This window comes from Polypterus senegalus, chromosome 16 (assembly GCF_016835505.1).
Source record: "Polypterus senegalus isolate Bchr_013 chromosome 16, ASM1683550v1, whole genome shotgun sequence".
Lineage (NCBI taxonomy): Eukaryota > Metazoa > Chordata > Cladistia > Polypteriformes > Polypteridae > Polypterus > Polypterus senegalus.
The window spans coordinates 19,539,171-19,557,890 of record NC_053169.1 but is presented as its reverse complement, the minus strand read 5'-3'; the positions used below and the strand labels follow the sequence as shown (position 1 = coordinate 19,557,890).

The 18,720-nt window shown below is 43.8% G+C and overlaps 1 protein-coding gene across 2 annotated transcripts in view; it reads right to left on the bottom strand.

Annotated features, from left to right (window-relative positions):
- Positions 1-2,485: 2,485 nt before the first annotated feature.
- mrpl2 (mitochondrial ribosomal protein L2) overlaps positions 2,486-18,720 on the bottom strand; it is a 29,979-nt gene continuing 13,744 nt past the window's right edge. For both annotated transcript variants that reach the window (XM_039738941.1, XM_039738942.1), the window contains exons 3-8: positions 14,110-14,308; positions 9,054-9,195; positions 8,685-8,800; positions 6,369-6,479; positions 5,900-5,973; positions 2,486-2,774 (exon numbers count right to left, since the gene is read on the bottom strand). In XM_039738941.1, the coding sequence (XP_039594875.1) occupies positions 2,556-2,774; positions 5,900-5,973; positions 6,369-6,479; positions 8,685-8,800; positions 9,054-9,195; positions 14,110-14,308 (861 nt within the window). In that variant the 3' untranslated portion in view covers positions 2,486-2,555. The remainder of the gene's footprint in view (positions 2,775-5,899; positions 5,974-6,368; positions 6,480-8,684; positions 8,801-9,053; positions 9,196-14,109; positions 14,309-18,720) is intronic.

Here is an 18,720-nt window from a genome sequence, read left to right as displayed (position 1 = left end):
GAACGTGGAAGGAGCAGCACATCACCCAGTCATGGTGTGAAGAGGACCGTCTGTCAAAACTTAGCACCAGAGCAACATGCCAACTTGGAAAGGAAGCAACAGTGAAGCTCACCACCACTTTGAAGAACTGCAGAAGTCAGTCGTGAAACTTTTGGATGTGTTCTTGAGGTCACAATATCAAGAGCTCTCCGTGACAGTGGCCTGTTTGGGATGGGGGCAAGAACAAAGCCATTACTAAAAGAAATCCATCAAAAACGTACATCTGCAGTTCACCACAGTGTATGAGAAGGAGCCATCTAGGATGTGGGAAAAGGTTTTATGGTCCTATGAAACCCAACATTCAACACGCTTTGTACAGTGCAGGCCCAGCACTGCCCTTCCCTAAAGTGAAGTATGCTGATGGCAGATTACAGGGATTGACTAAATACGGGGGACATACTGGAAGAGAAGCTGTTTCAGTCAGCTAAGAAACTGAGACTTGGCAGAAGGTTCATCTTCCAGCAAAACAATGAGGCCAAGTGTAAGGCAAAGACAACCCTGGAGTGGCTGAACCACAAAAAAAAATAAAAACAATGAATGTTCTACTGCGGCCGGCCTGGTCAAAGTCCTGATCTCACCACAATTGAAAAACTGCAGTCCAGAGATGCCATTCAGAATGACCTGAAGAAGAAGATCAGCCAGGATGAATGATGAGCTAAAACATACTGAGCAGTGGGCAAAGCTGGCAAGACGTTCGGCTGGTCTTGTTAAATAGAAGGGGCTGGAAAACACAAGCAGTGTTGCTCTGTTTTTTTTAAATGAACTTTTAATAAATTATTTACTTGTACTTCAAAAATAAAATTTTTTTAACACTTCGATTGTCAAAAACACTCATCGGGAGAATATAGATAGATAGATACTTTATTAATCCCAAGGGGAAATTCACATAATCCAGCAGCAGTATACTGATACAAAGAAACAATATTAAATTAAATAGTAATAAAAATGAAAAAAATAAAATAAAAATAAAATTAATGTTAGCATTTACTCCCCCGGGTGGAATTGAAGAGTCGCATAGTGTGGGGGAGGAACGATCTCCTCAGTCTGTCAGTGGAGCAGGACGGTGACAAAAGTCTGTCACTGAAGCTACTCCTCTGTCTGGAGATGATCCTGTTCAGTGGATGCAGTGGATTCTTCATGATTGACAGGAGTTTGCTTAGTGCCCGTCGCTCTGCCACAGATGTTAAACTGTCCAACTTTACTCCTACAATAGAGACTGCCTTCTTAACAAGTTTGTTCAGACGTGAGGCGTCCTTCATCTTTATGCTGCCACCCCAGCACACCACCGCGTAGAAGAGGGCACTCGCCACAACCGTCTGGTAGAACAATTTATGTGTTTGTGTCTTCTGAAATCCAGAAAACAGTGAGGACATTCCAGTTGACTGAACACTTTTGCAAGGCACCCTGGTCTCTGAAGAGGGCACATTCTCCGTGTTACTGGGACCCCTGAACTGAAGTGGGTCTGACGATGGACAGATGGAGATAAACAAAAGGCCTCGATCTACACTGGACTTTTTCCAAAAGTGAACACAAATTTCAGATCGACTGAATCGTGTAGGAATTTGGAGCAGCACAAAATTAACTTTTATTGAATTTAGTGTGTTTAACCGCTTAATGATTACTTCTGAGCCAAAAACGTCTGGTTGCTGGTTTTCGTTTGTACTCCCCATCTGATGCTTCTCTTTTCCGGTGTTTCAGTGATAGTCAGCCAGCCTATTACTGCTTTTCTATTGCTGCAATGTCCTGGTGAAACCTTTCGCCATATTTGTCACTAACTGCACCAAGATTAGCAGGGAAGAAGTCCAAATGTGAATGCAGAAAATGAATCTTTAGGGACAAGTTGAACTTTGTGGGTTTTGTATGCTTGGCACATGTTGTCGAGCAGCTGGGTGTAGTTTGGTGCTTCATAGTTGGCAAGAAAATTCTGAGCAACATCCTTGAATGCCCTCCAAGTGATTTCCTCCAGACTCACTACCCGATCTTTGAACCGTTTACTGTTGATGATGTGCCTGATTTGTAGACCAACAAACGTCTCGTATTTAATGTTGGCATCAAACACTGAAATCCACCTCTTTCCTTGTTCATCGTAATTTTTCTCAGCCCGCGTTTTATATGAAGAGGACGCAAAAATCTCTTTGTTGGGCTGACATGTGGTTTACGGTCTTTTTAACATAATGAGCATGGCTGTCCCATCCGCAGTACTCGGTAAATCCAAGCTGCAGTGCCACAACTTTTAGACCACCACAGATATTCCAGTTGAATTTTTTTACTGTATATGTACATTTATAGTACAAGAGGAACTCAAAAAAATAGCTGATTGCAACAATAAAATGGTACGTGATAAGGAAATGTGAAGGCGATTTTTGTAACTGGCCAGGCAAACTCCCCACCGCCCTGCGTTATCCGTCTAACAGGCACTGTGCCTGACACAGATTGTAAGGCAGCATTTAAACTCGTTACTTCACTTTATTTTTATTTTGGAAATACAATAACAGCCAAAACGTTGACAAGAGCTCCTAGAGCTTTCCACTGACTGCTATGGAGGGGAGGTTCACGTAACTTTTCATGGGAGGAATCGGTCTGACCTTCCTTCCGGCCCAGCCACCCTTTCTCTTCCACTTTCCACTCGAGGGTCGGATTCCAAGCCAGCGGTTTCGTCCCGCCTTTCCGATGATGCGCTTGTCGTGATCCACGTTTGACACCCTTCCGATAGTGGCCATGCAAGTCTCCAGGACCTGCAAGCAAAGCACAAAGTCTGAAATGAAACCATGGATGTTACATACGGCACAGTCACGTTTTCACAGGATCAGCGTGTAGTGATGCGGAATTTGACCACACAGCTTTTTTTTTATGCCGGGGTGAAATAGAGACCACCATCATAAGCCCTCACCACACCTGAGGTTGAGCCGAGGGTACCACAGACAGGTAATGACCCCTCCAACAAACGAGGCGTAGACACACAACAGAAGAACCTGTTAAGAGGACCCAAACGGCTGCAGCTATTCTTGTGTTACTTCTCACCGAGTGTACATCTCCGTCTAGCTGGATGGCCCCTTCACTTGCCCACCTCTCCAAGCCTTTCTTTTTCCCCCTCATGCACCTCTCTTTGTCTTGACTTCAGCCTGTACCTCCGCCTTCCTTCTTCCACACTCCAGTCTCAAATCTCCCAATGGCCTGAAGCAGCTTTAGACCCCGGCCGGTGGTCTCTGAAAGTCATGGACGAGATTTGCTCCTGACGTGAGAACACATAACCCCCGCCCACCTCCCCTTTAAATCCCCTAGTTATGTAAGTTCTATTCAATGTTTGCCTATATATTAGTGCTTAGTCTATGGGAGGCTCTTATAACCCCCCAAGTTGAATTGAAGTGGTATGTTCTAACTATTTCTCGTCTCTCTGACTGTAGATCAGTCTCAGTTAGTGAGTGACCTGCCATGCCGAGAGTAAAGCATGGAGGGCACACGGTTTTAAACCGGGCCTTAACATGCTCTACTGAACGTGCAATGCCATGTAACGTGTGTTATTATTTTTTTATTATTATTAACAACCTTTTTTTCTTTATTCTTGTGTGGACCGTTTGCTTTGACTTTTCACTAAATCTTTTAAAACAAACTTCTGGACTGATTTCTTGTGGCATGCGTCTGACCCGTGCTTGATCCTGCCTTACTCACCAGCAGCTACAGGAACCTTTTGCAAACTAATTAAAAATACAAAACTGTGTCATTTCTTATCATCTTCACAACCTTACTGGCCACAAGTGCTGTGCCTTCCAGTAGAGGGTGCTGTGGCACCCTCTGCTCCTACACTAACACAAAAGGCGACAACAGCCAATGCGCGTGATAACCGAGGGCTGCAGTCAGTCAGTTTCAGCAACAAATTAAAGAAAGCGCACGCCGGTCACATAAAACTTGCAACAGGTTTAGTGACCTCCAAATACAAACGTATCTGAGCACCACGGGCTTCTCATACCTTTATAACTTGAGCTTATCAGCTTGCACACTGAGGACTTTTTAACAGTTGGAGTCGAACATACTGCATCATTAATAATACACGGACAAAAGTCCATGAAGTCCTCTGGTATCTAAATACCGTATATTCTCAAGTTTAAGTTCTCCCGCAGATAAGTCGGGTCTTGATTTTACCGTATAATTTCCAGTACTTTATAATGTCGGTCGTATAAGTCGAATGCGGAAAACTCACGCTATTGGTCCAAGAGATTGTGATATGCTAACGGCCACCTGAGAGAGAGTGACCACGGCGCACACGGCCTTTTTTATTTCTATTTATTGTGCCTACATGACCACACAGTAATTCCTGAACTATTCAGAAGTGACGTTTGCACTGTTTTGTGTTTTTTGTATCTCGCACCCTCATACACTTTCATCGTAAGAGCATCACTTATCTACGATTGAGTGTTCGATCAGAATAAATTTGAAGCTGGTTTTAAATTAAAAGTCGTTGAAGTGGCGAAAGAAATTGGCAACTGCGCTGCTGCAACAAAATTCGATGTGTCTGAGAAACTGATGAGAGATTGGAGGAGGCAAGAAGATCTAAACCAACAAAAAAAAATTAAGTGTAGTATATTTGAAAGCGCATACAAGTCGGGGTCTGATTTTATGATCGATTTTTCAGGTTTCAAGACCCAACTTACATGCAAGTATATACAGTATCAACGTCACGTGCAAAAAATTCTAAGTATATAAAGATAGGAGAAGCCACTGGTTCTCAGATGTAATGCTAGTCACAACCCCTACTCTATTTTCCGTTTCTTTTTCCAGTTTCTTTGTGGTGGTGGCCTGCGCCACCACCACCTACTCAAAGCATCATGATGCTCCAACAATGATGGATGGATTAAAAGGCAGAAGTCTATGTGACCATCATCATCAAGTCCTTCCATGAAAACCCTAAATACAAAGAGGACTGTTTCATTTATGTTAGGTAGAATGCCCAGAGGGGAACTGGGCGGTCTCATGGTCTGGAATCCCTACAGATTTTATTTTTTTCTCCAGCCGTCTGGAGTTTTTTTTTTGTTTGTTTGTTCTGTCCACCCTGGCCATTGGACCTTACTCTTATTCTATGTTAATTAATGTTGATTTATTTTGTTTTCTTATTGTGTCTTTTATTTTTCTATTCTTCATTATGTAAAGCTACTGTTTGTATGAAAATGTGTTGTATAAATAAATGTTGTTGTAGTTTGGGGATCAGTAGACGTATTGCAAGTTTTATGGAAGAGGTCTGCTGTTCCTTTAATTTGTAGCACATAAGGCACCCTAACACCCTGAACTGGACAAGCAGCTTAGAAGTTAAATGGTTGGAAGGATGGAGGCAGAGGTGGGCTGTGGCGTCCGGTCATCTCATTCAGACAGGGTAAGCTGACCCATAATCAGCTTCGCATATGAAGCCATGTAACCGCATGTCACGTTATCCGTTCATAAAGATGGTCTACATGAGTTGACGGCGGTTTCAGGCCCGAGTCTTATGCTTTTTTGTAAAACTCCAACCCTCAACATGCCTAACTTGGGGGGCTGCCGTCTCACAGATGCACAGTCCAGACTTCAGCTCTATCGCCCAGTTGTTGTCCATGTGGACTCTGCCAAGTTCTCCCTTCGTTTCTGTAGCTTTCCATCCCAGAGGTGACTTACCAACTTTAAGTTGGGGTATGCAGTGGGCTGGCCTCCCGTCCAGACTCAAACTGTTATGCTTAACTTTAATCATTAAAGCTCTCAATCTAATAATACAACTATTGTGAAATTGTCAATATGTAAGTAGCCATGGCAGTGCAAATTTATCTGTCACCTGTGCCTGCTTTGCCCAATGCAGGTCATTTGCGGCCGAAACATTCAAAGCCGCTCACCGTCTTACCTGAATCTGACGTTTCGATGGCAGCTGTAGAATTGCTGTTCCGTTTACTTTTCTCAGTAAGATGGCGCAAGTTCCTGTTAACAGAATGCAACGAGAATAATTCAGATTTTGATTCATAATTTGCACCTCTTCTTCCCAGCTCGAGGCTAGCAGATCAAACAGGTAACTAGGCCCTTGTCATCAGGTTGGGCTACGCTTAATACCTACTGCTCCTCTTACTACAGAAAAGGGAAATATTTTTTAAAAACTAGTATTACATCCCAAACTAGTTTTGTGGTTCACTAAAATTATTGTTCTTCACCCTGATCTAACTTGGAATAAAACCAATGAGAAAAATGAACAAATGAGCCATGACGACATGATGATATGCGGCGGTATGCTCTGGTCTCTCTCAGCCCCCACTGCTATGCACGCCGTGTCCTACACGTTCTCGTCTACTACCGAGATCACATGGTGTGTCCACTCTTACCTGCTGCTCTGACATACTGCCCTCCTTTCCCAGCTTCAATTTCCACGTTGTGCACAAGGGTGCCAACTGGCAGCGCTCCCAGGGGGTACGCATCCCCTTCCTTTGCAGACACTAGAAAAGAAAGATACAAGATTTTGTTTTTGCCTTCATTTGAATTTGTGTGAGCTGCCAACATAAAATCAGAACAACCAGACAGATGAATATTTCAGGGCAAGCAGGTTTTACTTTATTATTACCATTTAAAACTCGAGAAGGTGTTTGAGTAAACTGACAGACAACTGTGGTCCAGAAACCAAGTCATGTAAAATAAAAGGACAGTCGGGCCAGCTGGTCTACGCTTACTCGTGGACCCAGCATACCGGTTTGATTTGAATTATCACAGCCTGATGGCCAACACCTAAAACACCAAAATAAAGAGTGCAAGACCAGACTGTTACACTACCGGTCCAATGTTTTAGAACTCCTCCGTTATTCTTCAAATGTAATCAGTTAAATGCAATTGACCTAAAAATGGTGAAAAGGTAAACAGTAAACTGCCAGAGGTTTGGATTCAAAGTTAAGGTTAACAAAAACTGAAAAAAGGAAACCTCAGAATATCACAACTGGGCCTTCATCAGGGAACAACTACTAGGCGACGACCTACAGACGTTCAGCAGGAATTCAAGTAAATGAAGCCTTACAAGTTGAAGCAAACTTCTGTTGATTATTTAAAAATCCTCAGTGTGTCTTAAAGCAGAGTTGACCACACGGTGTTACTACACTTGGTGAAGACCTACTTGGACAATACTCCAGTGATAATGGCAAGAAAACAGCAATTAATAAATGAAATGAGACAGGGCATCTTTACCCTTACAAGAGTAATCCTTCCATTTAAAGAAATTGCATGAAAAAGTGTCAGTGAGTCCAGTGGTGTCCTACACAATCCAAAGGCAATTGGAAACTGAAAGAAACTCTGATAGGGCGAGATCTGGCAGAGCCAAAGTCATTGGCCAATCAAAAGACAAGTTTCTAAGAGTCACCAGCTTGTGTGATCACAGGCGCCTCACAGTGCAGGTCGACAGAGCCAAGTGTCAGCTGCTACTGTGAAGAGGAGACTTTGTGTTGAAGGTTTGACAGGACGAGTGGCAGGTAGAAAGCCGTTCCTTCAAGGACAAAATAGGGCCTTGAGATACCGGCTGTGGCCTACTGCAGACTGGAAGAAAGTCTCATGGAGCAATGAATTCAAATTTGAAATCTTCGGTTCACCATGCATGGTGTTTGTATGCCGTCAATTTGGTGAGAGGATGCTTCCTCAGTGTGTGACAACAACTATCAAACATGGGGGAGGAAGCGTGATGATCTGGGGTTTTTCTGCTGGAGGCAGAGTTGGCGACTGGCATTCTGAATCACAACGGTTACCACAGCATTTTGCGGCACCACACAGTACCTTCTTGTCTCCATCTAGGAGGCCTTGGGTTCATCCTACAGCAAGACAATAACCCAAAACACACCTCCAGGCTATGTCAGAACTAGACATTAACAACAGAATTCCTGAAGACTGTCCAGGGCCACCTTAAATTCCCTTGCACCTCCTCATCATCATCTTTGTTTTACAAATGTGGCGATCAGCACAAGCAGCCTGCTATCCAGTCCTCCACCGACGCAGCTGAAGTTCTCCCAGCTCAAGTCTCTTTATCTGGGTGTGAGGTGCCTGGAGTTGTAGAGGGTAAGTAATCTGGAATACATGCATGTCATGTGTGTTCCGTTTCCACAACGATCTGGGTAAATGTTGGATGACAGGAAATGCTAGGCAAGAAATGTTGAACACATAATTAAAACAGAAACGTTTTCCATGTTATAGTGAAAATAGTAGCATTTGCACAGATCACTGTAGAAACGGAACACACATGAAATGTTTGTATTCTAAATAACGATATACTGTATTACTTACCCTCTACAACTCCAGGCACCTCACACCCAGATAACGAGACTTGACACTGACATCTGCGTCAGTGGAGGACAGGATAGCAGGCTGCTTGTGCTGATCAACACATTTACAACTCAAAAACAATGATAAGGAGGTGCGAAGGAATTTAAGGTGGCCCGCATTACGACTTTTTTCGTAGACTTCAGGGATTCTACTGTTAAATTGCATTCATTTCCATAAAAACAAAGAAAGAAAACTTCTGACCGGTACTGTTACCCTATCAAAGGATTCCTGGAAATAAAATCAGCAGCCCACATGAATAGAATGACCATAAAATGATAACAGGATCTGCCCAACACTTTGTTCTTTCAAGAGGTAATGTTCACTGCAATTGGACTTATTCCTCCTACCTGCCATTCTACTGATGACCCCCGATGTTTTCACAACATCTCCAGCTTTCATGTTTTCTGATGCAATAATCCATCTTTTTCTTTTCCCTCCAGCCACTAAGGCGATATCTGCAGATCTGTAGAACAACACAAGTTTTGGTTTACCAAACATTCACAGTGCCTTGTAGTCACACGCTAAGGCAATCAATCACTGGTTAGGAAAAATGGACCCTATGCTGCATCACTGGCCCACTCCTCCATACCTCCCCTGATAGAAGGACTCAAATCAAAAGGAAACAGAACTGAAATACCTTTGTCTAAAGTAACATCTTAGGTAGAAGAAGGGGGACTGTCAGATTCTTCATCCCTGCATACACAAGTCTTTCTTACCTGCAGGGATCATAGCGCACTTCCACAACTTTCTCTTCAAATGGCTCATTTTCGTTTTCAGGTTCGTAGCGTAAACGTTGAAAATCCACCATTCGATAAAGCTGCTTGTGGCCACCGCCAATGCCGTGTGTCCTTATTCTTCCTAAGAAGTAAGTTGATAGATTAAGGACTGCCGTGGACAAGCCAGTCTTCTACTAAATAACTTTTTTTTATTTTAAATATTGCCATTATAAATATCTTTCTTTGCACTATACAAAAAGGTCAATACCGAAAGGACAAAGGCCGACAGCACAAATAAAACCATTGTTGTCCTCCAAAAAAAAAAAAAAATAATCAAGAAAATGTCTTGAAGTTTTTAGGTTAAGTCATTTTTGTTTGGATGTGGTTTTATTTCCATTTTATTTTGAAAACTGTACATTTATTTTATTAAAGGCACTGCTATATGGTGCCTTTGCCTTGTGTGTTCGCCCAACTATTGGAAGGCAGGACGACTGGAGATGTTCGACATCATCATCACTGCAATGGGAGATTAGATAGATATGAAAGGCACTATATAATAGATAGATATGAAAGGCACTACAGGTGCTGGTCATAAAATTAGAATATCATGACAAAGTTGATTTATTTCAGTAATTCCATTCAAAAAGTGAAACTTGTATATTAGATTCATTCATTACACACAGACTGATGTATTTCAAATGTTTATTTCTTTTAATTTTGATGATTATAACTGACAACTAATGAAAGTCCCAAATTCAGTATCTCTGATAATTCAGACAGAACTTTATTTGCCCCAGATATAAAGGTCAGCTTTGCACATTTCCAGATTATCTCTTAAAAATCCTGGTGTGTCATCCCAGTGCTGATTCTCCTCTACAGCCCCTTAAATAGTCTGCTAGCGCTACAATGCTAACTTCCCCAATTAACAGGCACTCAGCTCCACGTGGCCGCTAGTTCACAAATAAAGAACCTTTGATGTGCCCCTGAATTGCCCTGCAACCGACCTTAAGCAGCAGTATTTACAAAAACTGAATCTGCTCTAAAACAGCAACAGATACATGTCAGTCAGCTAAGACGCTATAATGAGTTTTATCAACAGATCGCATTTATGAAAAAATATCTGCTTTTGAGTTGATGATCAGACACAGACTGGCATGATGCTGCGATGGTGGGCCTTGCAGTAATGAGACCAGGGTTCACACCACAGGTCCTCCCTGTGTAAGTCTGATTTCTTATCATGTCCGCTTGGGTTTCATCCCAAAGTCCAAAGACATGCAGATTATGTGGACTGGTGATGCTAAATCATCCCCTGTGTGTGTGTTTTCACCCTGTGATGGACTGGCACCCTGTCCAGGTATTGTTCCTGCCTGCCACCCTGTGCTTACTGGGATAGGATCCAGCACTCCCAGGACAAAGCAGGTTTAGAAAATGAATGGACGGGTGGGTTAAACACAAGAAGGAGAAAAGAAATTAATGAAATTCCAGTGTTCTCTTTCACTGCTGCTGCTCAGTACTCTTTATATTAACATTCTGACAAGAAGGCGCTTTACACAAACTGTGTTCTCCGGTGACTTGTGAGCCGGTTGGACTCACAGATGCCATCTGCTGGCAGAAAGCTGGAGCAGTCAAAGCAGGTTTCACTGAAGCGTCACAACACACACACTGGTGAGGCCTCATCTGGAGGTCTGTGCGCAGTTTGGGTCTCCAGGCTGCTAAAGTGACACAGCAGAGCTAGAAAATGTCAAGAGGAGAGCGACTGGGCCAATTCCAGGGCTACAGGGGATGAATTATGAGGAAAGATTAAAAAGGACTGTACTCACCTACATTATTCTCATGTTCTAAAATATATTTGTATAACCAAAAACAAAAAGGATCAGTAAAATTCTGACAATCAAAAAAAAAAACAGTGGGGTCCTGCTCAGTGCAGACATCTACTCTCTCTGTCTCCCTATAAAGTGGAACCTCGGTTCACAAACATCTCAGAACACGTACAAATCAGTTTACGACCAAAAAGTTTGCCAAAGTTTTGCATCTGTTCACAACCAGACACTCAGCATACGAACAAGCCAGTTTCCCTTTTGATTTGTGCATGCCGATGATTTCCGCACATGTTGCATTGTTCTCGATTCCCTGAGGGTGGTCCGGTTATCCTCATTTTTGAGGAACCAAGTGGCTGGATCATGCCAAGGGATCGCCCACATAACTGTTTCATTTATGTTAGGTAGATTGCCCAGAGGGGACTGGGCGGTCTCTTGGTCTGGAACCCCTACAGATTTTATTTTTTTTCTCCAGCTTTTGGAGTTTTTTTGTTTGTTTTTTCTGTCCACCCTGGCCATCGGACCTTACTCTTATTCTATGTTAATTAATGTTGACTTATGTTTATTTTTTATTGTGTCTTCTATTTCTCTATTCATTTTGTAAAGCACTTTGAGCTACATTTTTTTGTATGAATATGTGCTATATAAATAAATGTTGATTGATTGATTGATAACACCTGGCCTGCGGCAGACAGAGGGTCATTTCTGGAGGGTGGGACTGGACCGCGTGTCTGTCTGGGGGATTGCCAACTGGCATCCTGAGCTGTTTTGTTATGTGGTGGGTGCGACAACACGCTGTACCAGTGCCTACTCCCCAACCTGACCTGATGTCTAATTCCTCCCGAAGTAAAGTCCCATTATCAGGAATTCCTCTACAGCAATGCCAAGCTGTACAAAAAACAAAGTGAATTACAAATACGTTTGTCTTTTTTTTTCTACAAGTGGAGCACCGGCAGGTAATGATGTCACCAAGCTGCTACAGACGATTCAAAATGCAGCGTCATGTCTTGTGTTCAACCAGCCGAGACGCTCACATGTCACTCCTCTCTTCAGATCACTACGCTGGCTCCGTGTAGCAGCACATGTCAAGTTCACATTCGTGATGTTTGCCTACAGAGTAGTCAACGGGTCGGCACGTGTGTGGAGACACCTGGGGGGTCCTATACTCCTCACCTACTCAAGTCTGGTGATGCCACCTCTGCGTTACACCAAACCTCAATCCAGACTCTCTTCATGTGTAGCCCCTAATTCAGGGGTCCTCAATCCCAGTCCTGGAGGGCCGCAGTGGCTGCAGGTTTTTGTTGTAACCCAGTTGCTTAATTAGAAAGCAATTCTTGCCAATAATTTGATTTCACGGCTTGTCGGTGCTTTAACTCTGCCCTGTCAGCTCATTCTCATATCCTAGATTTTCTTCCCCTTTCTGAGGATATCATCTAAATGATCTGAAGGCTAAAATGGAGGAGTAATTCTCAGTCCTTCACTTTTTTCTAATTATTTAATTAAACCCAATAGTGCATAATAAATACAAACAGAGGTGTAAACGGTAACAAGCTAAAGGGAGAACTGCTGGTCTCTTTTGTTATTTGTATTCTTATTGCTAATTAGGAGCCATTAAGAAACAAGAATACAGCGTTTAAAGACTAAACTAAGCGATAAGGGTTCAAAATCTTAACGAGCGAGGCGACTAAAAGTGTTACTTGAGCAATAAGAGCTTCTTATTAAGCAACTGGGTTGGAGCAAAAACCTGCAGCCACAGCAGCCCTCCAGGACCGTGGTTGAGGACCCCTGCTCTAGTTGGTAGAACAAGCTGCCCACCTCCACTGGGGTCTCGGACTCCCTCAATGTGTTTATGAAGAGTTTGTTGCCTCTCTCGTTTGTCGAATTTCTGTCTGACCGATATTAGGCGGCAGGTTTTTGTAACTCGCTTGTATTTTGTTCCGAGCTCTTCACTTGTGATGGTCCGTTCTGTAACCCTGTCCTGTAACACCTGCTGCTCCCAAACAGTCCCCCAGACTGATGTTTACTCAATTATGATGGCCTCTTTTGTAAGTCGCTTTGGATAACAGCATCCGTTTAGCAAATTAACTCTTTCAGGGCTCATGTCGACTTTTGTCGAAATTCAGGGGAAGAGGACGGCAATCAGCTGTAAACTGCAACAAAACTCGCTCTTACATTTTAATTCGACTCTCTCTGCTAGAAGGAAAGTAGCAACGAACAAACAACCTCTAAAGTGGCATCGACATCTGGCGAGAGACCAAAGCGAATGTGCAAAGCAAAATACTCCATGGGCATTTTACGTAATTTTTGTTGAATAGGACTCTGAGTTTGATGCAAGTGATCTGGAGATCCATCTATCCATCAATTATCTAACCTGCTATATCCTAACTACAGGGTCACGGGGATCTGCTGGAGCCAATCCCAGCAAGGCAGGAAACAAACCCTGGGCAGGGCGCCAGCCCACCACAGGGCACACACACTAGGGACAATTTAGGATCGCCAATGCACCAAACCTGCATGTCTTTGGACTGTGGGAGGAAACCCACGCAGAGAACATGCAAACTCCACGCAGGGAGGACCCGGGAAGTCAACCCTGGTCTCCTAACTGCGAGGCAGCAGCGCTACCCACTGCGCCACCGTGCTGCCCGTGATCTGGAGATGGATATCGAAAATCATCGTCTGATCGGTCCCCTGCTGATTGTGATGCTGAACACTTTTGTGTAGCTGATGCGCCTACAGCAGAGTTTGCCCGGGAGGACCACAACTTATGATAACAAGAGGTACAGACCATATCGCGTCACCGCCACCCACTTGCTGTGCGAAGACAGCCAGCCCACCTAGGTGCCCCCACGCAGCTACTGCCACCAGACATGCCCAACATGTGCCATCAGCAACCACAGCCCATAGCAACAGACGTTTTATGTTGATTCATGTGTGAAGCCATCGCTTTGTGTGCTTTTCAGAAAACGGAGTTTTCTGGAAAAAGATATTCAGCTCTCAAAGAGTTAAAGTAAGTAACTTGGTGAGGGGCACACCGTGGACAAATGGCGAGGACACGTTTGTGGTTAGCAGGCCAATGCCTTTACCAGCAGGTCAAACGGCAAATTCCTGCATTAGCCTATTTCCAAAAATACAGAATCTCTTCTTTTAACATTTTCTGAATATGGAGTTTCTAATATTGTTTGTGTCATTTTTTCCGTTCCTTTCCAGAGGATACAAAAAAACAAAAAGCTACAGCTGACCTGTGTGGTCTCTGCCTCCCGTCTTCTTTTTCCCAATGGGCTGAATCGTGTATTTTGTTCTCTCCTTCCAGTGGGGATTGTTCTGGCAGAGTACAGCAGAAGTCTGGAGTCCCCTCAGCGGAGAGGTGAGGAGCTGCCAAGGTGTCCGGGGTGAGTAGCCAGCAAGAGAGGCCTGGTGTGGTGCGGTCGATCTGAGGGCCTGTGAACAGGAAGTGACACCCACAGTCAAATCTAAATTACGCACAACTGACTCACTCGTGATCAGAATGACGCTCAGGATTAATTAGCACTGTCTACTTGGGTACTCCTCCACTTTGCTTATTTTCTTTCCTCAATGTCAAGCACTACACAAATTAAAAAACAACATGGCCTGTACTGCTTCTCAGTAAGTTACTCAGAAAATGGACTGATGTTGGCCAGTTAGGGTGCCAGTAATACTTTTTATTACCATAATTCTAAAGGATTAGGGCATTTCTTTGACTTTCATCTTAATGTTATCAAGATTGGGTGACCAAAGTAATCCTGGAGACCAAGACATTCCCTTTACTTAGTCTAAATAAGAATTAAAAAAAAAAAAAGTAGGGTAGCGTACCAGCATCTAAACACAAAAGAAAATCTGAAATACACATTGCAATATAATGTACAGTACTGTGCAAACGTTTTAGGCAGGTGTGAAAAAACGCTGTTTCATGAAGACATTTCGTGTCATGGCAAGACTGAGCACAGCAACAAGACACGAGGTAGTTCTGCTGCATCAGCAAGGCCTCTCCCAGACAAAGATTTCAAAGCAGACTGGGGTTTCAAGATGTGCTGTTCAAGGTCTTTTGAAGAAGCACAAAGAAACGGGCAACGTTGAGGATCGTAGACGCAGTGGTCGGCCAAGGAAACTTAGCGCAGCAGATGAAAGACCCATCAAGCTTATTACCCTTCGAAATCGGATGATGTCCAGCAGTGCCATCAACTCAGAACTGGCAGAAAAAATTGAGACCCAGGTACACCCATCTACTGTCTGGCCAGAAGTGGTCTTCATGGAAGAGTTGCAGCCAAAAAGTCATACCTCCGACGTGGAAACAAGGCCAAGCGACTCGAGTAGGCACGAAAACATAGCAACTGGGGTGCAGAAAAATGGCAGCAGGTGCTCTGGACTGATGAGTCAAAATTTGAAATATCTGGCTGTAGCAGAAGGCCGTTTGTTCGTCGAAGGGCTGGAGAGCGGTACTCATTATTGTCTGCAGGCAACAGTGAAGCATGGTGGAGGTTCCTTGAACGTTTGGGGCTGCATTTCTGCAAATGGAGTTGGAGATCTGGTCAGGATTAATGGTGTTCTCAATGCTGAGAAATCCAGGCAGATACTTATCCATCATGCAATACCATCAGGAAAACGTATGATTGGCCCCAAATTTATTCTGCAGCAGGACCCCAAACATACAGCCAAAGTCACTAAGAACTATCTTCAGCGTAAAGAAGAACAAGAAGTCCTGGAAGTGATGGTATGGCCCCCACAGAGCATCATCGAGTGTGTGTGAGATTACATGAAGAGACAGAAGGATGTGAGGAAGCCTACAGCCACAGAAGATCTGTGGTTAGTTCTCCAAGATGTTTGGAACAACCTACCAGCCGAGTTCCTTCACAAATTGTGTGCAAGTGTACCTAGAAGAACTGATGCTGTTCTGAAGGCAAAGGGTGGTCACACCAAATATTGATTTGATTTAGATTTCACTTTTGTTCATTCAATGCATTTTTTTTTGATTGATGAAAATAAACGATTAGCACCATTTTTGAAAGCATTCTTTGTTTACAGCATTTTTTTTTTTTGCACAGTACTGTACTTTGTACAGGGTGAGCCAAAATGAAGTAGCACATTTCCCAAGTCACTGCGTGAGGTGGGTTGGGTCCTTTGATAGGCAATCCCTTGTAGTTTTCAGTCGGCCACATGCCTTGGTCCGGTGCGCACCGTGCTTTCGCTGTTGAGGCGTTCTTCAAAAACAACAAATCCATCATCGCTACGCAACACGCCTTCTGAACGCACTTCAGCATTCCTTCCCAAATCGGGAAACAATGCTTCAGTGGCTGGGTAGATTTAGACAGACGGGTACAACATTGAACAGAAAGTCTCCAGGCCGTCACCCGGCCTGTCCGAATGCCTGAAAACATCCAAACTGTAAGGACATCAATTCTTCAGTCTCCTAGTTGTTCAGCACACAAACCTGCCTCTTCCTTAGGCATTTCCAACACGTCTTTGAGGAGGATTTTGCACGAGGGCCTTAATTTCCATCCATACAAAATGACGGTAGTGCAGGAACTCGCCGAGAAAGACTGGGAGAGCCGTAGAGAGTTGTGCGGCGACATTCTGCAAACCACTCATCGAGATGCCATCGTCACGTGCTGCGACGAGGCACATTTCCATTTGAATGGTTGCATAAATAAGCAAAACTATTGGGCTGAAGCCAACCCTCACGACCTTCATCGGTGACCCCTGCACAGTGAGCGGGTTACAGTTTGGTGTGCCGTTGCACAATCTGGCATTGTAGGCCCTTACTTTTTTGAGGAATGGGGAGCAATGGTCACCGTCACTTCAGAACGTTACACGGAAATGCTAGAGAACTTTGTGCAGCCCCAACTGGAAGAAATGGATGTGGTGGATGCCTGGTGTTAACAGGATGGAGCGACAGCTCTTACGGTGTGGAGATCCATGCCAGTTTTGCAGGAGATGTTTCTGGGGAAGCTGATCTCCCTGCGTGGTGATGTCGGATGGTCTTTATATTCACCTGATCTCGTTCCATGCGATTTCTTCTTGTGGGGCTCTCACAAGTCACACCGACCTCAAGACCTTGAAGCCGTCAAGGACGCTACTTGACATGAAATCGCCGATATTCCCCTTGAAATGGCCGAATGAGTCATGCGAGCGTTCAGAAATCGTCTCGAAGAGTGCACTGCTAATGATGGCCACCACCTTGAAGTAATTTCTTGAGTAATGAAATGTATTTGATCTTGTAGCATTTTTTGTAGAATAAATGTTTGAAATGTGGGACTTCTTTTTGGCTCACCCTGTATATGATGTCAGAAATGGGCACGTAGAAATTTAAATAGTGCAGGAGTAAATGTGAATTCTAAAATTTAACAGAATATATACACTGCTCACAAAAATTAAAGGAACACTTTAAAGAAACACATTAGATACATCAGATCTCAATATGAAGTTGGATATCTATACAAATAACAACAGGGCAATGTCTTAGGAACAAAAGGATGCCAAGTCTTTTAATGGAAATAAAAGTTTTCTGCCTACAGAGGGCTCAATTGTGTAGACACCCTAAAATCAGAGTGAAATGAAGATGTGGCAGGCTAGTCCATTTTTTCAAAAACTTAATTTCTGCTGCTCAAAATGCTTTTCAGTATCTTGTGTGGCCCCCACGAGCTTGTATGCATGCTTGACAACGTCGGGGCATGCTCCTAATGAGACGACGGATGGTGTCTTGTGGCATTTCCTCCCAGATCTGTATGAGGGCATCCCTGAGCTGTTGTACAGTCTGAGGAGCAACCTGGCGGCGCCTAATGGACCAAACATAATGTCCCACAGATGTTCTATTGGGTTTAAGTCAGGGGATCGTGAAGGCCATTCAGTTGTTTCAATTCCTTCATCCTCCAGGTACTGCCTGCATACTCTTGCCACATGAGGCCGGGCATTGTCGTGCATTAGGAGGAAACCAGGACCTACTGCACCAGCGTAGGGTCTGACAATGGGTCCAAGGATTTAATCCTGATACCTAATGGCAGTCAAGGTGTCTTTGTCTAGCTTGTAGAAGTCTGTTTCTGATTGTTTGGTCAGAGACATTCACACCAGTGGCCTGCTGGAGGTCATTTTGTAGGGCTCTGGCAGTGCTCATCCTGTTCCTCCTTGCCCAAAGGAGCAGATACCAGTCCTGCTGATGGGTTATGGACCTTCTATGGCCCTCTCCAGCTCTCCTAGAGTAACTGCTTGTCTCCTAGAATCTCCTCCATGCCCTTGAGACTGTGCAGGGAGACACAGCAAACCTTCTGGCAATGACACGTATTGATGTGCCATCCTGGAGAAGTTGGACTACCTGTGCAACCTCTGTAGGGTCCAGGTATCGCCTCATGCTACCAGTAGTGACACTGACTGTAGCCAAATGCAAAACTAGTGAAGAAACAGTCAGAAAAGATGAGGAGGGAAAAATGTCAGTGGCCTCCACCTGTTAAACCATTCCTGTTTTGGGGGTCATCTCATTGTTGCCCCTCTAGTGCATCTGTTGTTAATTTCATTAACACCACAGCAGCTGAAACTGATTAACAACCCCCTCTGCTACTTAACTGACCAGATTAATATCCCATAAGTTTCATTGACTTGATGCTATACTCTGATTAAAAAGTGTTCCTTTAATTTTTTTGAGCAGTATATATCTTAAAAGGCAAAGCCCTCACTCACTCACTCACTCACTCATCACTAATTCTCCAACTTCCCGTGTAGGTAGAAGGCTGAAATTTGGCAGGCTCATTCCTTACAGCTTACTTACAAAAGTTGGACAGGTTTCATTTCGAAATTCTACGCCTAATGGTCATAACTGGAAGGTATTTTTCTCCATTAACTGT